At 31.3% G+C, this 22,516-nt stretch overlaps 1 protein-coding gene across 1 annotated transcript; it reads left to right on the top strand.

The window, feature by feature from the left end:
* The first annotated feature begins 3,473 nt into the window (after positions 1 to 3,473).
* Positions 3,474 to 21,260, top strand: LOC115876031 (cullin-2). Its single transcript, XM_030891703.1, has 14 exons — positions 3,474 to 3,734; positions 3,824 to 4,001; positions 4,150 to 4,312; positions 4,367 to 4,493; positions 5,159 to 5,334; positions 5,396 to 5,608; positions 5,661 to 5,852; positions 6,043 to 6,303; positions 6,368 to 6,526; positions 15,501 to 15,722; positions 15,807 to 15,888; positions 19,065 to 19,249; positions 19,342 to 19,560; positions 21,004 to 21,260. Exons 2-14 carry the CDS (start codon positions 3,883 to 3,885, stop codon positions 21,133 to 21,135), a joined length of 2,250 nt encoding a protein of 749 aa, XP_030747563.1. The 5' UTR covers positions 3,474 to 3,734; positions 3,824 to 3,882; the 3' UTR covers positions 21,136 to 21,260.
* Positions 21,261 to 22,516: the final 1,256 nt, after the last annotated feature.

Here is a 22,516-nt window from a genome sequence, read left to right as displayed (position 1 = left end):
AAGCCTCGTTACATGTATAAAATTGTAGGTAGCAAAAGTCAGATATTTTGATGCGGTAGTTTCGCTACTACATAATAGAGGGCAATAAATTTAAAAGAAAACAGTTTTCTACAAACAAAATTTAAAAGAATTTTGTGCAGTGTTGCCATAATGTAATTCATATCGTAATACTTCCTGATAAAGCCTACCTTCAAATTTGCTACATCATTTAAACATATTAAAATAGAGCAGAGCTGTTTTTTTCAATTTACCATGTTAGTTGGAATTAAATCTTATGAGCTAAATTACAATCACTTCCTGACGTTTGATTGTATAATTGAATCCTGAATTTTCATTGTAATTCGGCGACAATATAATAAGTATTGTTCTACTATTATGATACCACTTCCTGACGTTCGATTGTGTTCATATCAAGTTCATATCGTATAATCGGGAAACAACAGCGTTAGCGATGTCTATGAAATGAATATAGCTGTCATTTTATATAAAAATTTATATGGGAAATGTCATCGATCGTCCTTTTGCAGCCAACTGGACGCCGTTTTTTTCGGTATCATACGGTATTTGATATATACTATTTTTCATGACATTACAATATTATGGTACCATGAAGCATATCAAGTGATACTATAATATAGTACCATATTACGATACATGGCGTTCGATTGGGCTTAAATTTGATATATTATATCTTCAGTGACATTGTAATATCATGGTACCAAGGAGCATATTAAGTGGTACTTTCTATAGTACCATATTTGATGACATAGCAATATTAGGTACATGGCGGCAATAGGGCTTAAACTTGGTATACTACGTATTTTCGGTGACATTGTAATATGATGGTACTATGATGCATATAAAGTGGTATCTTAATATAGTACCATATTACGATACCATTTCCTGGCGTTCGATTGGGCTCAAACTTGGTATACTACGTATCTTCGGTTACATTGAAATATGATTGAACTATGATGTATATAAAGTGGTACCTTAATGTAGTACCATATTACGATACATTTCATGGCGTTCGATTGTTCTTAAATTTGGTATACTACGGATCTTCGGTGACATTGCAATATTATGGTACCTTAAAGCATATCGAGTGGTACCATAATATAGTACACTATTATGATATCATTTCCTGGAGTTCGATTGGGCCCAAATTTGGTATACTTGCGTTTCTTTATAAAGAAACAAATCTTTATAATTTTAATTTATTTTACGAATTTTAATTTATTGTTCGATGTCGTGACAGCAACTTTTATGCCGAACTAATATATTATTAATTGTATCTGTGTCACTTTTTAAAATCTACCTAGGTCTATATAAATAACGTGGCAAACGGAAGTAATTTGTTATAGTATTTTTTAGTCAGTTAACATTTTTTGTACTGCATTTTAATAAATTATTTCCATTATTATTAAACTTATATTTCATTACTAACGTTCCAGCATTAATAAATATCACTATCAATCGCCCTGTATATTATTAATTTTAAAGGTAATTAAAGGTATTTTCTTAGTTAACGTTATAAGTTAGTGTATATTAAAAATGTATATGTTTTGTAATAATATACTTAAAACTTTTTAATAGCCAAAGGAATAATTAATATAAGTGTATCTGACAAGAAAAGAAGAATAGAAAGAAACGCATACTGCATTATACACAATAAAAAGAATGGGATGCCAATTCAAGTCTTTTTGAATCTGGCAACTGTGCGTATTTAGCCGATCTATAAGGCCGTCGACGAGCCGTCGATCCAAAACCGAAAGTTCAAAATTTCTAATTTTATTCTGATTATGATATTGTCGCGCCATCTAGTATTCTATTTGTGCAATTTTAGCTCTATCATTTCGAGTATTTTTCTGTTGCGTAGCTAGATATTCTGTGGTAATACACAATAAAATGTAAAAACTATATTTTTATCTGTGGCAGCACTGTTTCTGTCAATCAGCTGATCAATAAATGTGAGATCGATTTATCACCTATTTTGTATGGCGCGAAAACTTTATAAATAAAATATTTATTTTTAAAGTAATACATAAGCTGGTACATGTAAGTTGTTATACTATATGTTTTGCTAATTATTGTTAAACCTACTTAAATATGTAATAATTTACTGTTTCTAATCACCTTGTTGGAAATAGAATAGATAAAAACATTAACATCAATGTGTGTTTCTATTCTCCCGAACAGCAGGTGAATAGAAACACAAATGTTATTTTTATTTAATATTTATATGCATATTTTTCAAAAATCAAATTATATGTATACGCAAAGAACAAACAAAGACCCATGTTTTAAAATATTCGGGAAAATAATACCACATTTTTATCAACCGGTATATCGCTAATAGCCTACGAAACTGTTTCTATTCACCCCATTTTACGGTAACTGTAAATGTTGCTGAAGCTGATTCTACAATTTTAATTACGGAGGCTAAAATGCCTTTTAAGGCCTCCGTAGTTTTGATGGAATGTTAAAAAAACTATTATGAACATGACATGGAGCTACAGCATTTAAAAATTAAAAAAAAAAGAAAAAACTTGGACACATCCCTTTTAATTTCCCGAATTTTTAATAAAGCACTTTTTAAACGTAGCATTATAATCTAGAGCAATTAGATTAATTATAGGAATCTAGAATTTTATTTCTATTTAATTTTATTGACTATGAAAATACATAATAAGCATTCACGTTTCACGTGTTGTGCGAAATATTAAAATAATAATAGAAATAATATACCGCGTACTATGATTGAAAAAAATAGCGTCAGCGATGACTATGAAATGAAGATCCTATCCTTTTATATGGGAAATGTCCTCAATCGTCATTTCCTAGCCAACTAGACGCTGTTTATTCGATCATACTGTATATATTGACAAAACACACTGAAAAGCACATATTTGTTTTCTACTGAAAATAATTCCAAAATAACTTGCAATCTGGCAACATCGAAGATGTGCGCCTGCGTAGTGTCTATGACTATATACAGCAAAAACTCGTTTCAGGGTGCAGCCACACTATCCTAAAAACAGCGTATCGGCGTAACGGCGTAATGACCTTGAATAGATTTCCAGTAATTCTATTGGCTGAAACATTCATCTGTCAGAAATTTTATCTGTCAAATTCATCTGTCAAAAATTTCAGCCAATAGAATTACTGGAAATCGATTCAAGGTCGTTACGCCGTTACGCCGATACGCCGTTTTTAGGATAGTGTGGCTGCACCCTCAAGGTCAGCCACCGGATCCACACCATTACCAACATATTTATAAATATTAACATGTTAAATATTTTTTACCGCTCATCACTAATTTGATGTAAATAATTGTAATTTACTCATCCGCCATAGCCATCAGCTTGCCAGCTATAACTCTTAACATTATTCTATGGTCCGTGCCATACCCGCCATACCCTACTTCAACCACTTCAACCCTACTTAAACTCTTTTGACTTTTGACAGCAAATGCCAGTTGATATGCCAGTTGTCAGTTGTGGTTGTCAGTTAGAAATGTCGTCGAATAGTCTAAAAATTTTAGATTAATAGTGGGTTATTCTCATTTTTATAAATTCTATTTTTCGTTGACAGCGATTTATTTGGTGGTTGAATTTGGATATATTTTTTTTATTTAAGATTTCTTTAAAAGATGTTTATTACATGATTTGGTATCCCAAATAAATATACAGAGAATCTCAGTAAATTCAAGGATACAGAAACAATTTGAAAAGGTAAAAGTTATTTTTAAAATAACAAACAGTTGTCAGTTTCCAACGTCTTGAATTTTAATCGAGAAAAGCTTACATTTTTCTATTTTTAGGAAGAAAAATTGCACTGTCATTCTTTGTGTAAAACAGTTGGACTTGATTCACAATAAACATGTCATTAAAACCAAGACAAGTAGATTTTAATGCCACATGGGGGGCCATCAAAGAGACTATTAGAGGAGTAATAACTTTAGATCATGTTCCAAGAACTGTCTGGAATGATAGATTTTCGTAAGTTATTATTTTTGAATTCTTTGAATCATTAACTAAGAAGTCTTACATCTTTATACTGTGATTTTACATAAGGGCGCTACCTTTTTTGTTTTTATTCTTTATAACACATATAAACACATTTCAAGTTTTTTTATTTATCTTTTAGTGATGTGTATTCCTTATGTGTTGCGCACCCAGAACCTTTAGCTGACAGGTTATATGCTGAGACAAAACAGTATTTAATTGACCATGTTGCCCAACTACTTGAGAGAGTTCAAGAAGATGGTGAGCAAAATTTAGTTAAAAACTATTTCTTATATTGGACACAAGTAAGTTAATTAAAAAGCCTGAATCTAAGATTCTGAATAAGAGTTTTTACATAGTATTCTGTTGGAAGTCAGTACCTTCATAGTTTATATCTGTATTTGAACCAACAACACATTAAGACCCAAAAAATGTCAGATGCTGAAATAATTTATGGGAGTATTGATCCCAATGTTGCAACTCAAGGTATGTATCACATTTAGAAAAAAACTGGGTATACCAAAAACTGTATAATAAATGTAAAACAGATCCACATAATGCAATTTATGTAAATTTAATAAAACAAGAAAATGTTTTATTTAACTTAAAAACGGATATGTATAAATATGAAGGGTCCAGGGGAAAAACATGATAAGTGCCATTTTATCAGTTTTACAGGAGAGCACCGGATGGTTGGTGGTTTTGAGTTCTTTCCATGTATTCTATATTTTTACTAGGCATATATCATAGGATTGAACTTATTGTCCTGCGGAGTTTATACATTTTGTGGGTACTAATTAGACTTATAATATTGTAAAATCCTAAAATTAAGAAATTGCCACTTATCCAGTTTATCCCCTGGACTCTCCATATTTTATAAATACAGGGTAACTCTATATTCTGAAAAAAAATCTATGGCTTCCTATTTAATATTTTCACTCCAATATTTTGATAAAAATAGATAGACAATATTAGTGCATATTTATAAAAATATGCTGATAGATATACAGAGTGATTCAGTGTTTTTTTTATATATTATGTAGTAGAATTTTTAATTGAAATTTATAAAATATTTTTTGGAAGATTGGATCACTCTGTATATATGTTAAAAATAGTATTGTGCTATTATAAATGTATCTTTAACATGTTAGGCGATCAAATGGAAATAGGTGAATTGGCCCTTCAAGTATGGCAATCGAATATGATTACTCCTTTGGGTCACAGATTAGTCAAGTTATTACTTGAAGCTATTGACTTGGATAGAGCTGGTCAACCACCTAAAATTCCGATTGAAGCTGTTAGGGGGACTATCTTAAGCTTTGTAGAGGTACCTCAATTATCTAAGTACTCTTTGCTTTTTCTACTTTGTATTTATATATTTGTTGAAGGTACAAGCTTACAGGAAGAAGGCACAACTACAGTTATATGTAGAATTGTTTGAAATGACTTTTCTGAATGCTAGTGGTGAACATTTTAAAAGAGATGCAGCACTTCTTCTGCAAGAAAGAAATGTCAGTTTATATATGGAAAAAGTTAAAGGTAAAATAGAAGAAGAGCTATTCAGAGCAAGAAGATATTTACATTCGAGTTCCTTACCTAAAGTATGGATACTAAACAATGATTTCTATTTTTCTTATTTTGGTAATTTTATAGGTGGCTCATAGATGCGAACTTCATATGGTAGCTGAGCACTTGCAATTTTTGTATAGTGAATGCAACAATATGGTTAAATATGAGAAGAAAAATGATCTTTCAAATATGTATGATTTGCTTAAAAGTGTTCCAAATGCTTTAGTTGTTTTGGTTGATACTGTATTTGATCATATCAAAAATCAAGGATTATCTGTATGTTTCATTAAATTATTATACACAATATCCCCTATACACTACTAGAGGATTTGGCCTACAGATTTACCCAACAGACGTGGCCTGTCATGTACCAAAAATCTCGTATTTTGGACTGCAAACACTGCAGGCCAAATCTTCTGGTATATTGGAAGCTATTGTATTAATCTTTTTATTTTTTTATCTATAGGCTATACACAATCTTCAGGGAGAGTCAATTCACATAAATTTTGTGGAAAACCTATTAACAGTTTATAAAAAATACAAGTCTTTAATCCAAGAAGTTTTTAAATCAGATCAAAATTTTATGGGTGCTTTAGACAAGGCCTGTAATTCAGTCATAAACCATAGAGCTAATGATGGTAGAGCACCTTGCAGAAGTCCAGAGTTACTGGCAAAATATTGCGATACTTTGCTTAAAAAAAGCAGCAAGGGCATAAGTGAATCGGAGGTATTTTTTTCAATATCTTTATAAAACTAGGACATATTTTTGAATTATGTTTAAACTTTTCTAGGTTGATGAAAAACTGTTAGAGAGCATAATAATATTCAAATATATAGACGATAAAGATATTTTTCAGAAATTTTATTCAAGGTCATTGGCAAAAAGACTAATTCATCAACAAACGCAAAGTATGGACGCTGAAGAAGCTATGATCAATAGGCTAAAGCAAGTAAGTTTCAACACAACAATCTGAGTGCTCAATTATTAAATTTTGTATACTATATATTAAAGAGTCTTCTTTTATACCAATAATATCTAGAAAACAGATAGCACTCATTCTGCAAACTCAGTGGAACTTGATATCTTTAAATAATCACTAAGTATGCAGGGTCCAGCAACAGTGCCTCGGGCATCTGTAGCTTATAGAATAAAAAACTTGAGAATTTTGTTTAAAGTGCAAACCTAAAGTATAAGGATATATTTCAGGAAAATATTTTAACTTGGATAGCGTGGCTGAAAAAAGTGAGTGGATCGGGATGATTTTTTAAACGGAACGCCCTGTATATTATTGCATTTTTGGCTTCCTTTCAGATCACTTTACATAGTTCTAAGATATGAGTAAATATATTTCGATTATTTTAGATATACAGTAGAACCTCGATTATCCGGGCCAGCCGGGACCAAGCCTTCGCCGAATAATCGAAAACACGGATAATTCAAAGACCTTATTTTTATTTTTTTTAAATCTATTTCGACAAATAGTATATGTGTAAAACCAAAAGAAACGCGATCCAACATATGTACATGTAACAAAATGTAGAATGTAGAATGTTTAGGAGGGGAGTTAATCACCGCGACCTTATAGATCTATTGTGTGTTCCCCTTTCTTGAGTTATAACGAGTTATAACTCATCATGCAGTCTCAGGGCTTTAAGAAAAGCCAGTATCTGAGACGGCTCCACAGAGGCCAGCTCTCCATCCTCGACATCAGACGTACCAAGGTTCATGGCACGAATGGTCGTCGTCTCGGCGCACTCAGTGATAAGGTGTTCTGGTGTTTCCCCATTTTCCCCACAAAATCTGCATTCGCCGTTGTTTCTCAGTTTCAGCCTACTGAGGTGTTCGTTGAGGAGACAGTGTCCTGTTAGAAACCCCGTGACAATCCGAAGATTGTTTTTACTTAAATCAAGGAAAACCTTTGATTTTTCTCGGTCATAAGTTCTAAGGAACTTTTTCGAGTGTCTTAGACCGTTGGAGGACACCCATTCCAAGTTACGGATGGAGTCTTCCAGATTCTTCAGTTCCGCTTTCAGTTGGTTCCCGTTTGGAAAAAAGAAACGGTTCTGGTCCAGTTAGTGGAGTGTTCGCTCCTTTCTAGCTAGATCATTTGCTTTTCATTGCCTTCTATCCCTTGATGAGCAGGCACCCAGAGTAGGAGGACTTTATTTTCTTTGCCTAATTTGTTGAGCTTCTCCAGGCATTCTTTGACCAACTTCGAATTGATGGTTACTGAGTTGATCGCGTTAAGTGCTGCTTGACTATCGGATAGGATGGCAATTTCCTGTTTTCGATAGTTCCTATCTAAGATAAATTGTACGCATCTTTCGATAGCGCAAATTTCTGCCTGAAGGATACTGGGGTAGGTGTCCATTGGTTCGGAGTATTCAGTTTTCGGCCCAAATACTCCTATCCCTGTCCCTGCTTTGGTTTTGGAAGCATCCGTATACCACATGATGGTATGGTGTTTTATATGCTGAGTAAGCGTCTCTTTCTTCCAATCCTTTTTATTACTCAATCCTACAGTGAGGTGTTTCTCAAAGTTGTAAATTCTTGGTATGTCATCCACTGGGAGTTGGAGACATGTAACAAAAAATAAAAGTTTTATTATTTCTACATAATATGTAATGTTTACCTATACATTAGAAACGTACATTAAACAATAAATTATATATATTATTATGTATTATATAGTACGAGTACATAATATATATACATAAATGCATGTGAAAAAATCACTTAAAAAATCACAAATTTTTGTTTGTTTTAGGGCTTCGTAACTTCTACACTTTATAATTTCCTTCGTTTTTCCAAGCTGAAGCACATGAATGCCATCAGTTCCAGGCTGTTCTTCAAAATATCGGATAAGTACATTTATTGCATCCCCTGATTCTCTACTTTTGGCGGAACTTTCTGCAGAAGTCCTGTTATTTAGATAATCGTCATCCATGATCTGATAATCTGTTTCTTCGTGATCACATTCTATCCATTCCTGTATTTCTTCATGGTCGATTTCTTTCAAACCATTGATTTGCGAGGCTGTAGATGCTATGGTTTCGATCGATAGCTCCCCTTCCTTTAAGTCACTATCGTCTTCAGTACCGTCTTCATCTGTTGTATCTTCTAGGGTCATTATTTTATAAAATGCTTTTTTTAATTGTTTTTTTAACCTCACTCCAAGCGCGAGCTATAGCATAAATTGCCTCTTTCAAATTAAGACGTTTCCAAAATCCCATAAAGTCACATTCTCCCAACAGCTGAAACATAAGGTCTTTCCTATGAAGCCTTTTCATGGTCTCTCTATAATATATAAAGCCTTTTCATGATCCATCGGCTGGACAATATTATTATAATATTAATAATTACATTCGGAGGAAAATATGCTACGAATATGTTCCCATCTGCTGACTTTAGTTGCTCTACATCAGGATGCGATGGCGCATTATCCAGTAACAGTACAGCCTTGGGTGGAAGATTATTTTCTTTCAGATAAGCTTTAACTTGGGGTATAAATTTTTCGAAAAACCATTTTTTAAAAATTACTGGATCCATCCAAGCTGCCTTTTGATTATAACAATCAACTGGCATTTTTAAAAGCCTTAGTTTGTCAGCTTTAGCTACAAAGCTCTGTAATTCGTTTTTTTTTCTTCACAATGTCATGAATCGTTTGTTTTTCAATGTTATATGTTTTAGCCAACACAGCAACACCTATGTTATTTTCAAATTGTTTCAAAATTTCTATTTTTTGCTCAATAGTTAAAACATTGCGTTTACGGTTTTCATTAACACCGGTACGCTGAATTTTGTGCGTCTGTTTACGTTTAACTAATGAGCCGGTAGACAGTTAACGTAAAAAATAAGAAAATACATAAATGGGGGATTCCCCGAGAGGAACGCTTCCACCAGAGCTTCCACGGTGCATTCAGCGTTCATGCGCTAACCTCTGACCATTAAACACGGATAATCCGGGCACGGATGATCAATTTAAAATGCCGCACGGACAATCCACCGCCCGGATAAAGCGCGGACAGATAATCGGGGTTCTACTGTATTAATTAATGAATGAAAAATATATTTATTTTCAACCTTAAAAAAATTATTAGAAATGCAAGAATAGTCATGAAATCAAAACTATACCGGGTGCGTCTCAAAAGTAGTTCACCCCTATAACTTTTATTATATATAATATATAACGAGATATTTATTTTATTAGATATATATATATATATATATATATATATATATATATATATATATATATATATATATATATATATATATATATATATATATATATATATATATATATATATAACGAGATTTGGTTTTAGTCAGGTTTTAGTATATGACATAAATTAGGATTGATCAATGGGATTGATTGCTGTATTCAGTTGTTTTCTGTCACTTTCTGTTTCATCGGAAATTACTACAACTTTTGATTTTTAAATTCCCTCCTTCAATTTTATCATATTTCAATTTTTTCAAATGGAACGAGGGTGGCTCATTAGCATATTTGGAAAAAGCATTTTTTACGAATAATTTGGTACCACACATTTGGTATTTCGAATCAAATTGTCGTTATCAATCGCATGTTGCAGTTTCAAATAAACCATATTCGAAAATGTCAAAAGTTGACATATGATGTCATTCTATTCAGACCAGGGTTGAAAAAAATCATGATTTAAAAAAAAATCAAAAAATCAGATTTTTTTTAATTTAAATCAGATTTTTTTGATTTAAATCAGATTTTTTTTATTTTAATTCAAAACAATATTTAAATCGGATTTCCAAATGACTAGGACTTATTTCCAATTAAAGTCCTATCCTAAATGGCTAAATCTATACCCCGATACCGATAACATTAACAATTCTACGGGGCGTTGTGATTTTTCCACATCGGTCACCAATATATTCCACAAAAAAAAGTCGTTCGCTTCAGATCAAAAGGATTTTTTTTTCAAACGTCTCAAAAGTATTAATTTTAACGCCTAGGCATAAAAGTAAAGCACTGTTCCGCCTAAGCACAAAAGTACAAAAATATATTATTAAACTGATAGTAAGTGTCAGATTCAACGACTACAAATTGTTGCTCGATTACTGTTTATATTATTTGTAATGTTTGAAATTAATTAAAAAATTATTTGTAATGTTTAAAAAAGATAGTATGTTCTATTTGGAGTAAAAATATAGTTTTTATGCTCCCTGTAACGTCGGAATAGCTACGATGGTCCTTCAAAGGTACAGTATCGTCAAAAGAGTATAATTTTTACTCCTAATAAAACAATACACTATTGTTCGGAAATAGTCTTAAGTCGAGAATGAAATTAGTATGTATTATCTAATGTCAAAGTGTAAAGTACCTTCTGCAGATCAAAATGTCGCACGGTGGGGTATTAGCATGAAAAAGGTGATCGAAATTCGAAAAAGCAAATGTGTTTAAGATTTCCCAAAAAAGATAAATGATAAGTTAAATCATCTCTGCCATGAATGGCGTTGCTATGGGTGTATTTAGTTGCATTCATTTGTTTCAACGAAACGTCAAAGTTGTTACTTCTCACAGATAAGAGGTAAATGGCTAAATTTTATGTTTAAAATTATAAATTGTTGTTGTTCTTGTGCTCTTTTTACGTTTATATTATCGTTTTGATTGAAAATGGCTCAGCAAGCTACAGGTATGTATTCTACAAAAACGTATTATTTATTTTGATATTCTCTATACTAACGATTTTTTTGCAACTAAAAGTTAGGCATTCAGAAAATTTGATTAAATTTGTGACATTTATTATACTTAGAGATTTAGTTGCGCATTTCGAAGAATTCAGCATATTGTCTATATACGTTTTACTTAGTAAACATTGGGCTTTCATACAGTAAAATAAAATACTGCGACTTTTTGCGATTTTGCTGATAAAATGAGAAAAACATTCTTGGTTTCCTCCAATTTGCCAATCAGTGATATACTAATGCGAGGTGTAAACCGCGATGGCATTGTTGTGTACAAAGCGATCGCATTAGTGCCATTAGCAGTATAGCACAATTTGGCATTAGTAGCGGCTTTAGTGGTATGGGCATTGCTCGCGGATCAGTCGTAGCATTAGTAGTAGTAGTTGCGATATTACTACTGGCACTGACCGTGGAAACACTGGAACAGTGATTTTTCTTTCTTTTTTTAGAATCGACGAATTATCCTTTATTTTGTTCATATTATTTCCTCTTTAATTGAAAATAGCAATAATTTATATAAGGTCTACATAAAAAAATTTCGATCAAGTATCAGTGTCAAATACCCCACTGGTAGGAATTTGGAAACATACAACCGTTTTGAAAAAAAAATATAAAACAACATATTTTCTGACAACGATTGTAGATTCTCGGGAATGAAGATATAGTCTCTATATAAGAAGCAAGAACGGTAAACTAATAGGATTGCTCATCCTCATAAGACGTACGTTCGCCTCTTCCCGCGTTTCAGCTGACAGTTGTGACGTCGTTGTAGTCCTTGTCAAAGCCTTCGTGGCCTTGTCATGATAGTGTGTATTATTAGTTGCCTATGGTAAACTTATAAAAATAACAGCTGAGAAATTTTGAAATAATTATTTTGTCAATTTTAAATGTGAAAAAGGTGTCTTTAAAGTTTTTAGAGCTATAGAGTGTATAAATACGTTCATTTTGTGTTGTGGATTGTGACACAGTGCATACTAAGTGCCCACGATTTTGTTTATTAATTATTTTAAAGCAAAATATGGAAGTACTCTAAAAAGAATGCTTGCAAAAGGTGATGCTGGGACCTGCTGTTCTTAAAAATGCATTATCCGAGTATTTAATACGATTTATACAGTTAATTTTCTATACTGCATACATATAAGGTGTTTAAATAAATAAACTAAATAATGAACGTTTTGCATTCGGTAACCAATAATGCACGTGTGTGTATTATTGGTTGCCGGATAAGGACTAATAATCATGACAAGGGCTACAATGACGTCACAAAGCGAGTAGTTTTCGCATGCACCTGGCGGACACTTTTGGCTGAATGAGCAGTCCTATTAGGTTAACTGTTCTTGTATAAGAAGCACCTAGTTCTACATTAGACGTTGCGAATGATATGTATGCGAACAGCGAATTTTTGTCACTTATACATAGGTTTTAAAATCCCTGCGTTTAGCCGTCTAATGAATTCACACGAAATTAGTTCAAAAATCGGTCCAACAATTAAATTGATGAATAGTTATTTTTATATAGTTTTATAACGTTTACAATTATTTTTCGATTTATTATCTGTTATAGAAATATTTTTATAGTTTTCTATGACACATTTTATAACTTTTACAGTTATTTTTTGATTTATTATATAGTTTCAATAAAATATTTTTTTTGATTTAAATCACATGAATAAAATTAAAAAAATCACTTGATTTAAATCCCCATTTAAATCATGATTTAAATCATTTGATATATATCATGCCAACCCTGATTCAGACTGTTATTTTCTATCGAATAAAGCCGAGAGTACCATTTAAAAATCAAAAGTTGTAGTCATTTCCAGTGAAACAGGAAGTGACAGAAAACAACTGAATATGTCAATCTCAATCTTATTTATGTTATATACTAACATACCAAATATCGTTTTTTTTTATCGGAAAAAATAATGAAGTTATAGGGGTGAGCCACTTTTGAGACGCACCCTGTATTAGGTTTTTGCTTTAGATGGTCTATATTTACTTTGCTATAAATGTCGTAATTGTAAATCATGCAGGGTGTTCAAAATTCTTCGCCATACTTTCTAACGCTTTGTCCTACGTGGGCGACAAAAGCGCGCGAATTCGGTCGATTCGACCGACCCGTGTTTTTTCAAACAACGTTTTCTTATGAAATCGTCCTGCGTCGGCAACGCAGCACACTTTCATAAACATAGATAACAGAGCTAATTCACAAGTTTCATAAGAGATTATTTATTGTTCATAAGAAAACGTTTTTTGATAACGTCGCGTCGCTCGCATCACCCGTGTCGCCCGCTTTTGTCGCCCACGTAGGACGAAGCGTAAAATATAAAATCAGTTTTTTTATATGGAACACCCTGTATAGTATCTTTTATTAGATGGAGAATTGAAAAATTATTTTTTTTATTTAAAGTATTTCAAAACTTTTAGTGGTTTCGCAGATACACGTAGTATTATTTCATATGGTTCTTTCAACGGTAAAATACGAGAGAAAAATCATTGGGTGGCTTTGATAGAAAGTTAGTGTGGAAAATGCCATATGAAATATAAAACCGCGAATATCTGCGAAATCTTTAAAAATTTTGCAATACTCTAAATATAAAAAAAAATCTGTAATCGGGAGATTAATATATTTAACAGAAATTGATATTTTAAATATAATTCTAACTAGCTTGACAAACAATGTCTTCTCTCTGGCCGAAATCAACAATCTCCGACATTCAACTGTTTCCAAAGCCTACCACTCCGCTACTCGCAAACATCAGCGGACACGGGGTGCAGGCACGGCGTGAAAATGACTGCCTATCATAATGTTCATAGGCGTCGATAACAAATCATTTTTTTAATTCTCCATCTATTGAAAAAATAATATACAGGGTGTTCCATTTAAAAAGCGAAGAAAATTTATATTTTAGAAAGTTTGGCGTAAAATTTTGAACATCCTGTATTATGATTTGCCATTACCATATTTTTTCTAGTTAAAATATAGTCTTGATTTCGGAACAGTTCTTGGATTTTTAGTAGTATTTTTACGAAAGGCTGAAAAATATATATTTTTATTTATTTATTAATATATCTGACACTATCGAAATATATTTACTCATATCTTAAGATTATGTAAAGTGATATGAAAAGAAGCCACAAATGCAATGATATACAGGTTAAGTCAATAATTAACATACCGTTTAAAAAAAATCATCCCAATCCACTCACTTAATCCAAGTTAAAATATTTTACTGAAAAACATCATCGTACATACTTTAGGTTTGCACTTAAACAAAATTCCCAAGTTTTTTATTCTAGGAGCTACAGATGCCCGACGCACTATTGCCGGACCCTGTATACCGATTTGGTCATCGAAACTGTGCGGTCTGGATTTTAACGTGTAAGACAGTGATGTAGACAGCTTAATGGAAAATCAAATGTATTAAAAAGAGATAAAAACGGATTTTTATCTCTTTTTAATACATTTGCCGGATTTTGTATCAAAATTGCAAACCGCACAAGTAGGCGTTTACGAAAAATGTTGCATCTAGGGTTGGAACTTTATTTTTCACTATTAGTTACTCATTTTACTACAGCTGTAATATATTATATTTAGTTTAGATATATTATCATCATTTCAGTAGTATACATGAATTTTTTTAAAATAGCTTATATTTTTTACGCACATTTTTCTACAAACGTAAAAAACCGGCAACACTTGATTTTGTCTGTCTGTCTGTCAACCGGTCATTTATATTATTCTCTGTCGCACACATTAAAATCCAGACCACATAAATTGGATGACCAGCAGGGTATAATACACTAAGCATGATACAAAACAAAGAAAATCAATAATATTTAAATTCAGTAATTTTATTTTACCGCACCGCAATACATTGTAAAAAAGTTAATTTCTAAACTATCAATTTTGTTGCAAAGATCTATAGAAATAAAGAACTTTGATCTAAACATTAGAAGCTTATCCTGATAATATGGGTACAATTTCAACAACACTACACATAATAGTTTGTCTTTGGGACATTAAACCTTATTATTAGCTTAAAATAGCATTGAAAAAGACGAGTATATAATAATAAATTATTTTAAATAAAGTTTTTTTTTTATTTCCTGGTCTTAAACCTGCTAACGCCATTTCACATAAAAAGACGAGTTTTTTCAACCCTTCTTTGGATGTATAAATAGATATGTTTTGGTTTCAAGGCATGTGGGTATGAGTTCACTAGTAAACTACACAGAATGTTTACGGACATGTCAGTATCAGCTGACCTCAACAATAAATTCCAAGAATTCTTGAGTAAAGATAAAATAGAATTAGGTATTAATTTTGGAATTTATGTGTTACAAGCGGGTGCTTGGCCTTTGGGACAAGCCATTGTTACGCCATTTGCTCTACCCCAACAACTAGAAAAAAGCGTCCAAATGGTAAGTCTGGATTAATATCAATTTGATATACATAATTTTTTTCCAATTGCATAAACAATTTACAAACATAATTTAATTTTGTAGTTTGAGAGTTTTTATCACAATAAATTTAATGGAAGGAAGTTAACTTGGCTTCATCATTTATGCCAAGCAGAATTAAAATTGGGTAAGTTAAATTTAATTTAATTGTTGGATAGCTTAAATTTTATTTTAAACTATTTAACATATTATAAAAAACACTAAAAATTGCATGGAGTATATATTGCTCCTGTCATCATAAAAAAAATTTGTTAATAATTAATTTATATACCTTAAGCCGCGTCCAAGCTACTCGAACAAAACGTTCGCGAACATATATAGGTAATTCACACTATATACTCGTAGCAGCAGGTCGTAAACGACGGCACAACCCATCACATCGGTCCCGAGGACTGAGGTGCGGGGAAGAATACGACAACCAGTTTGCTCTATAGATCTAGGATGCGTTTAGGTAGTCGCTGTTTTTTCGAGTGCCCGGATTTCGAGTGCAAGCATTTTATTAAATAAATTAACCGGTAAACAGTTTAAGAACTTTTGTCGTTGAAGAATCAATATTTAGCAGGCGGAGGGGTTACAGGGGTCTTTTGGTAGATTATTCTTTATAGTGTATTTTTAAGACCTGTATTCATTTTCAGCCGATTCTACCAGGTGTTTCTCAAAAGGGGCTCACTTTTTTACTTTTTTATTTTTTTCAGATAATACAACGAAATTTGGTTTGTTAGTATATGACATAAATCGGGATTGATTGACGTATTCAATTACATTCGGTCGCTTCCTGTTTCACCGGAAATGACTATTTTTTAGATTGTATCCTAAGTACTTTTTTACTTTATTTGACAAAAAATGACATTCTGAATAGAATGGCATACCATACGTCAATTTTAGACAATTCCAATTAAATAAAAATAGCATTTTAAATTTCAATCTAGAGTGCCAAGACTGAGTTAAAACTTAATTTGTAATCAAAGAACTTTGGAAACATATACTTGATCGTGTAATTTTTTTTCATATCCTTTCATGGCCGCTTAAAAGATGCCCAAATCGTATTTTTAATGATAACTCAAATTTTTCAAATGGTACGAGGCTGGCTCAGCATATTTGGAAAAAGCATTTTTTACGAATAATTTGGTACCACATACTTGGTATTTGGAGTAAAATTGTCGTTACGTTTATTTACGGCAATTTTTAAATTGAAAATGTCAAAAGTTGACATAATATATCATTCTATTTAGAATGTCATTTTCTATCATATACGGTAAAAAATACCGAGGGTACCATTTAAATCAAAAGTTGTAATTTCCAGTGAAATAGGTAGTGACCGAAAATAAATGAAAACGTCGATCAATTCTGATTTATGTCCTATACTAACATACCAAATCTCGTTTTTTATCTAAAAAATTAAAAAAGTGATAGAAATGGACCACTTTTCAGAAACACCCGGTATATTTATTTCTAAAAATGTAATGGTAAAATTTCATTTCCGGTGTCAAACTTCCTAGTAAGTAGTAATTTTTAATTTCAGAATACCATAATAATTCCGGTTTTTAATAAAAATAATCATAAAGGTCTTTATTAACAAAAATGAAATTATATGGACGAAGTCTAGCTACATAGCTATTCACACTTAACCCACAATAAAATTAAAATTATAAAATCTTTTCTTTGTGTAAACAAATTAGTTAATGTTTTTCATGATCCCAGTCAATAACTGCGTCACCCATTGTCGACTACTCGGCAAAAAATAAAAATCACAGATGGACGCCCACAATTAAATGAGACCCTTCCAAGTGTCCGGTACAATATCCGCCGAAATGCACGCCGTTCGCTCCTTTTGATTTACCGACACCCGTCGGAAAAAGAACGCGCGCGCTCTAGCATAGGCAAACGCACGCTCTGGCATACAAGCTAGCCGTTCGGCGCTCCGCGCTCCTTAATAGGCCTAGGCTAGCTGTGCTTGTTGGCTTTATTATTTATAAATCTACCTATCTCAGTGATTTTATTTGTAAAGATTAAGTGATTTTATTTGTAAAGAATGTTTACTAGGTAACTAATTGGTGGTATCTAGTAACTTGCTAAGTTTAAATCATCCACAAAAATTTATAGAAAATCTGTGCAAAGGAAGAATCTCTCTTCATTTTTATTCACATGTAAATTGTATTCGTTGGACAGCCTATATACTGTCTATTTTCACAATTATGATATTAACAAATATATATCACTAGGTTTGATCACTTCATCTGTGTGGTCTGTATTTTAATGCATGCGACAGAGATAAATACAAATGACCGGTTGACAGACAAAGAGACAAAATTAAAAGCGGCATACAGTGTTGCCGGTTTTTACGTTTGTAGGAAAATGTGTTTAGAAAAAAAAACTATTTTAAAAACTTTTATTTATACTACTAAAATGAAGATAATATATCTAAGCTAAATGTAATCTATGACAACTGTAGTAAAATGAGTAATTAATAGTGAAAAATAAAAATAAAGTTCCAACCTATATGCAACATTTTTCATAAACGCTTACTTGTGCGGTTTGAAATTTTGATGTAAAGTCCGGCAATACCGCAGAGAGGAAATGTATGAACCCAACTTTTTAATACATTTAATTTTCCATTAAGCTGTCTACATCACTGTCTTACACGTTAAAATCCAGACCACGCAGTTCCAATGGCCAGATCTGTATATTAAGGTTAGAGATAAAATATTATAGGTCAAATATCTATGACCAAAAAGGATCAAGATGGCTTTAGATGATTTTATCCATAAGGAGAACTTTGATCATTCAAAGCCTGCTTCACCATGAAACTTGATCATGCTATGTTTTTAATGTATTAGTGAAATATTTAATATTTTATCTTTTTAAAGCTTGATTTTCATGTGTCCGTTAACGATGGTCCAACGGCACTTGGTCATAGCGTTTTCGCTCCACTTTTCATCCGTAAATTTTTACTCCAGCCCGTCAACGGAGAAAGATTTTTTTAAAAACTGCGTAATTTTCTAACCTGTCTTTAAATTCAACCAATGAAATCATATCGTATAGTCGGATAAAGGATGCATAAAAATCAAAAGCTTAAGCTATTATGTCATTTAAGATTTTTGTAAAAAAATATTGTTATTAATAAGCACAATATATTTTTTCCATACTTATTTAATCTATTTTTTACATCTGGTATTCTTGTTTTAATATCAAAAACACCATTTTAATTTTTTATTATTGATTATGATGTTCCTCCATAATATGAAAACTTAATCTGTCACAACTCATTTTATTTTATATGCCTATTAAGACATTTAATTTCAGGTTATTTAAAAAAGCCTTATGTCGTCACTGTTCAAACCTTCCAAATGGCAATTCTTCTGCTTTTTGAAAAGTCAGATACCTTATCGTGTAAGGAAATTAGAGAGACTCTACAATTAAATTCAGAACAGTTTAAAAGGCACGCTGTAAGCTTAGTTGATTCAAAATTATTATTAGCGGACACTGAGGTAAAGTATTCAAAACGAATCTTCATGATTTATGAACGTTGACTATTTATAAATGATATTTCAACTATAAGTTTAAACTAAAACAATTTCAGGAAATTGACGAAGTGGAGACAAATTTACGTTTAAATCTAGATTATTCAAATAAGCGGACAAAATTCAGAATAACCGCGGCCATTCAGAAAGAAACGCCCCATGAAGTTGAACAAACCATGAATTCTGTAGAAGAAGACAGAAAAATGTACCTTCAGGCTGCCATAGTAAGAATAATGAAATCGAGAAAGGTGCTTAAACACAATTTGCTCATACAAGAAGTAAGTATAAAAGTGATATTTTTGTAAATTAAATTATTTTATAATTAATTTATTGTATTATTTGTGATTTTGTTTTAATTATTTCTAAAAGCATTATAAATAAAATTATAAAAACATATTGTATATTGTGCGAGTGTGGTTCCTGTATTAATTAGTTAGAATCTAAATTGTATTATTTGAGGAATTCTAAAATTATCAGTTTATACCATACCTTTATTTTTATTTTTATATACAGGGTGTCCCAATATTCCGTGGACATAGAACTACTACGAATTTTTGGAATCAAAATAAGTTCATTGGACACAATTTACCTCTATGCAAAAGTGCTTCGTTTGTCCGTTAGAGGGCATGAAACTTTAATACAATAAACACATTTTTTCAGATATTTTAAGAACCGTTATTCCAATTTGACTGAAATTTTGGGTGTCTATGTTTTGCTAAGTGCTTTAACATTTGACTTTCACAAGAAAAGGTACAGGAAGAGTGAAAACTACCCCCACCCTTACATACATTTTACGACAGATTTTCTTTTCGTTAAATGGTTCCTCTTATCATTTACTACATTTCTTGTCTCTTGTAAAAAAACGCCACATTGCATAGTTTTTGAGAAACATATTTTTTGGAGAATTTATTTTTTCAAAGCAGACGTACAAAATATACAGGAAGTTCCAATATTCCGTGGACATAGAAAAACTACGTATTTTTTAATCAAAATAAGATAATTGCACATAATTTACCTTTATCTAAAAGCGCTTCGTTTGTCCGTTAGTGGGCATCAATAAAAACCCAATCCAAACGTTAATTAACTTAAAATTTATTATTTTTTTAAGCTTTTTATGAAGCTTATTGTCAAATATAATTTGCTCACATAATATTCCATATTTTCCCCATCAGAGCATAATAGATTTTATGCGCCCCAACATATTATGTTGATGTGACAAAAAACATTTTTTGGGAGTCAGCTTCGGAAAAAATATTTTTTTTCCTCAAAAAGAATGGGCGGTGGCCTTTTTTTTAGAAGAGAAAAAAAATGTGGCAAATACTAGAAGGACCATTTTACAAAAAAAAATTGATCGTCGGTTGAGTTGGAAAATATTTATACAAAAATTTATGTAGGGATGGGGGTAGTTTTCACCCTTCCTTTACATTTTCTTGATTTTTGTGAAAGTCAAATGTTAAAGCATTTAGTAAAACACAGACACTCAAAATCTCATTTAAATGGGAAAAACGGTTCTTAAAATATCTGAAAAAATGTAGTTTATTTTTTTAAAGTTTGATGGCAAACGAAGCACTTTTGTATAGAGGTAAATTGTATCCAATGAACTTATTTTGATTCCAAAAATACATAATAGTTCTATGTCTACGGAATATTGTGACACCCTGTATTTTATACATAAATAAAATTTATTGAATGAATTGACTCCAACTTATGATTTATTTCAGGTCTATGCACAGTCAAAAGTATCATTTGCTCCTAGTGTTCAGTTGATTAAAAAATGCATTGAGTCGCTTATAGACAAACAGTATATTGAAAGAACACCCCATTCAAGTGAGGAGTACAGTTATGTAGCTTAGTTAGAGAAGGTAATTTTAGTTAGAAAATTAACAAACAAAAATTGTCAATGCAATTGTTTGGTTATTTTAAAATGTATTCTTGTAATATGCTGTTCTTTATAAAAGTACAATGATATTTTTAATCTGGTTTGTTTTTATTTCAATAGCGTTTTCTCCTACATAAAGTCTACTAAATTATTATTAAATTTCAAATTCTTTATTGTTTAAGTTAAAATTTTAGTTGATTGTATATAAATTTGCTTGTTTGGTAGATAAAACATAATGTACTATAGTGTAAATATTTTGAAATAATTAGGAAAATTTTATTCAAGTTGTAAAAAAAAATAATATTTGTACACTGACAACAATAAAATAAAAAAGTTGAAAAATTATATTATAGATTTTCATCATTTTACAACTTGAATATTAGAATAACAGTGTTTTAATACTTATATTGATTTATTAATTATATGTAATATAAATAAATATTTTTTTTCTTAATCTGGTATTTTATTTTTTAAAATTTAAGTAACCCTTTTCAATTATATTAGTATAGTTAGTTCAGCGAGAAAATATAACAAGTTGACAGACATTGATGAAAATCTTGTAAATTGAATATATTGCAAAAATTATATTTATAGCCTATTTCAATAAAGATCTCATAGTCTATTGTACTGTAAGATTATTTAAGATTTTTAAGACAAAATCTTCAAGAATTATTTTGATTATTGTGCTATGATAAAAGGTTTTTCTATGGTTTTTATTTCTCTTTTGTGCTCTTGTGCTACCCTCCATATCCTGTAAAAACAGATTTTGGGTTCTTATGAGATTTTTAAAGTAAGGTCAAAGGTAAGGTATCGATCAAATGTATGGATATAATCAGGGTTCGGAAGTAGTTAATTAAGACGTAATTTACCTGATTAACTACGTGTAGTTTTTCTTCAAAAACTACGTCTTTTCCCGTTCATTAACTACATGAAAACTACGTTAATAAACTATGTATTGATATTATGAATAATTGTGCTTTGTATGAGAGGTCTAAATAATATGATGTGTGAATATTATATTTAAAGCCATATTTCTTCTATTTTCTTAAATACATTGTGTTTTTTAAAGCTTCAACTTATTATAACCTCACCTCAAACCTTTGATATTTGAAAGTTACATATACATAGGTTACATAAACTACATTAACTACATGTAATGTAGTTTATGTAGTTTTTAAAAGTAACATGTAGTTTTCCGAACCCTGGATATAATATGAATAGACCTTGAATAGAGGAATAATTAAACTTCTCTAATTTATTCAAGGGAAAAGGCAGCTTAAACTTAATTTTAGTCTTTCCCTCTGGTCTTTTCTTAAACCCCAATATTTTTTGGAAAAAAGGCGCGTTTTAAAATG

This window comes from Sitophilus oryzae, unplaced genomic scaffold (genome assembly GCF_002938485.1).
Source record: "Sitophilus oryzae breed Bouriz unplaced genomic scaffold, Soryzae_2.0 scaffold_1396_pilon_pilon, whole genome shotgun sequence".
Lineage (NCBI taxonomy): Eukaryota > Metazoa > Arthropoda > Insecta > Coleoptera > Curculionidae > Sitophilus > Sitophilus oryzae.
This window is presented reverse-complemented; position numbering and strand designations above follow the sequence as displayed.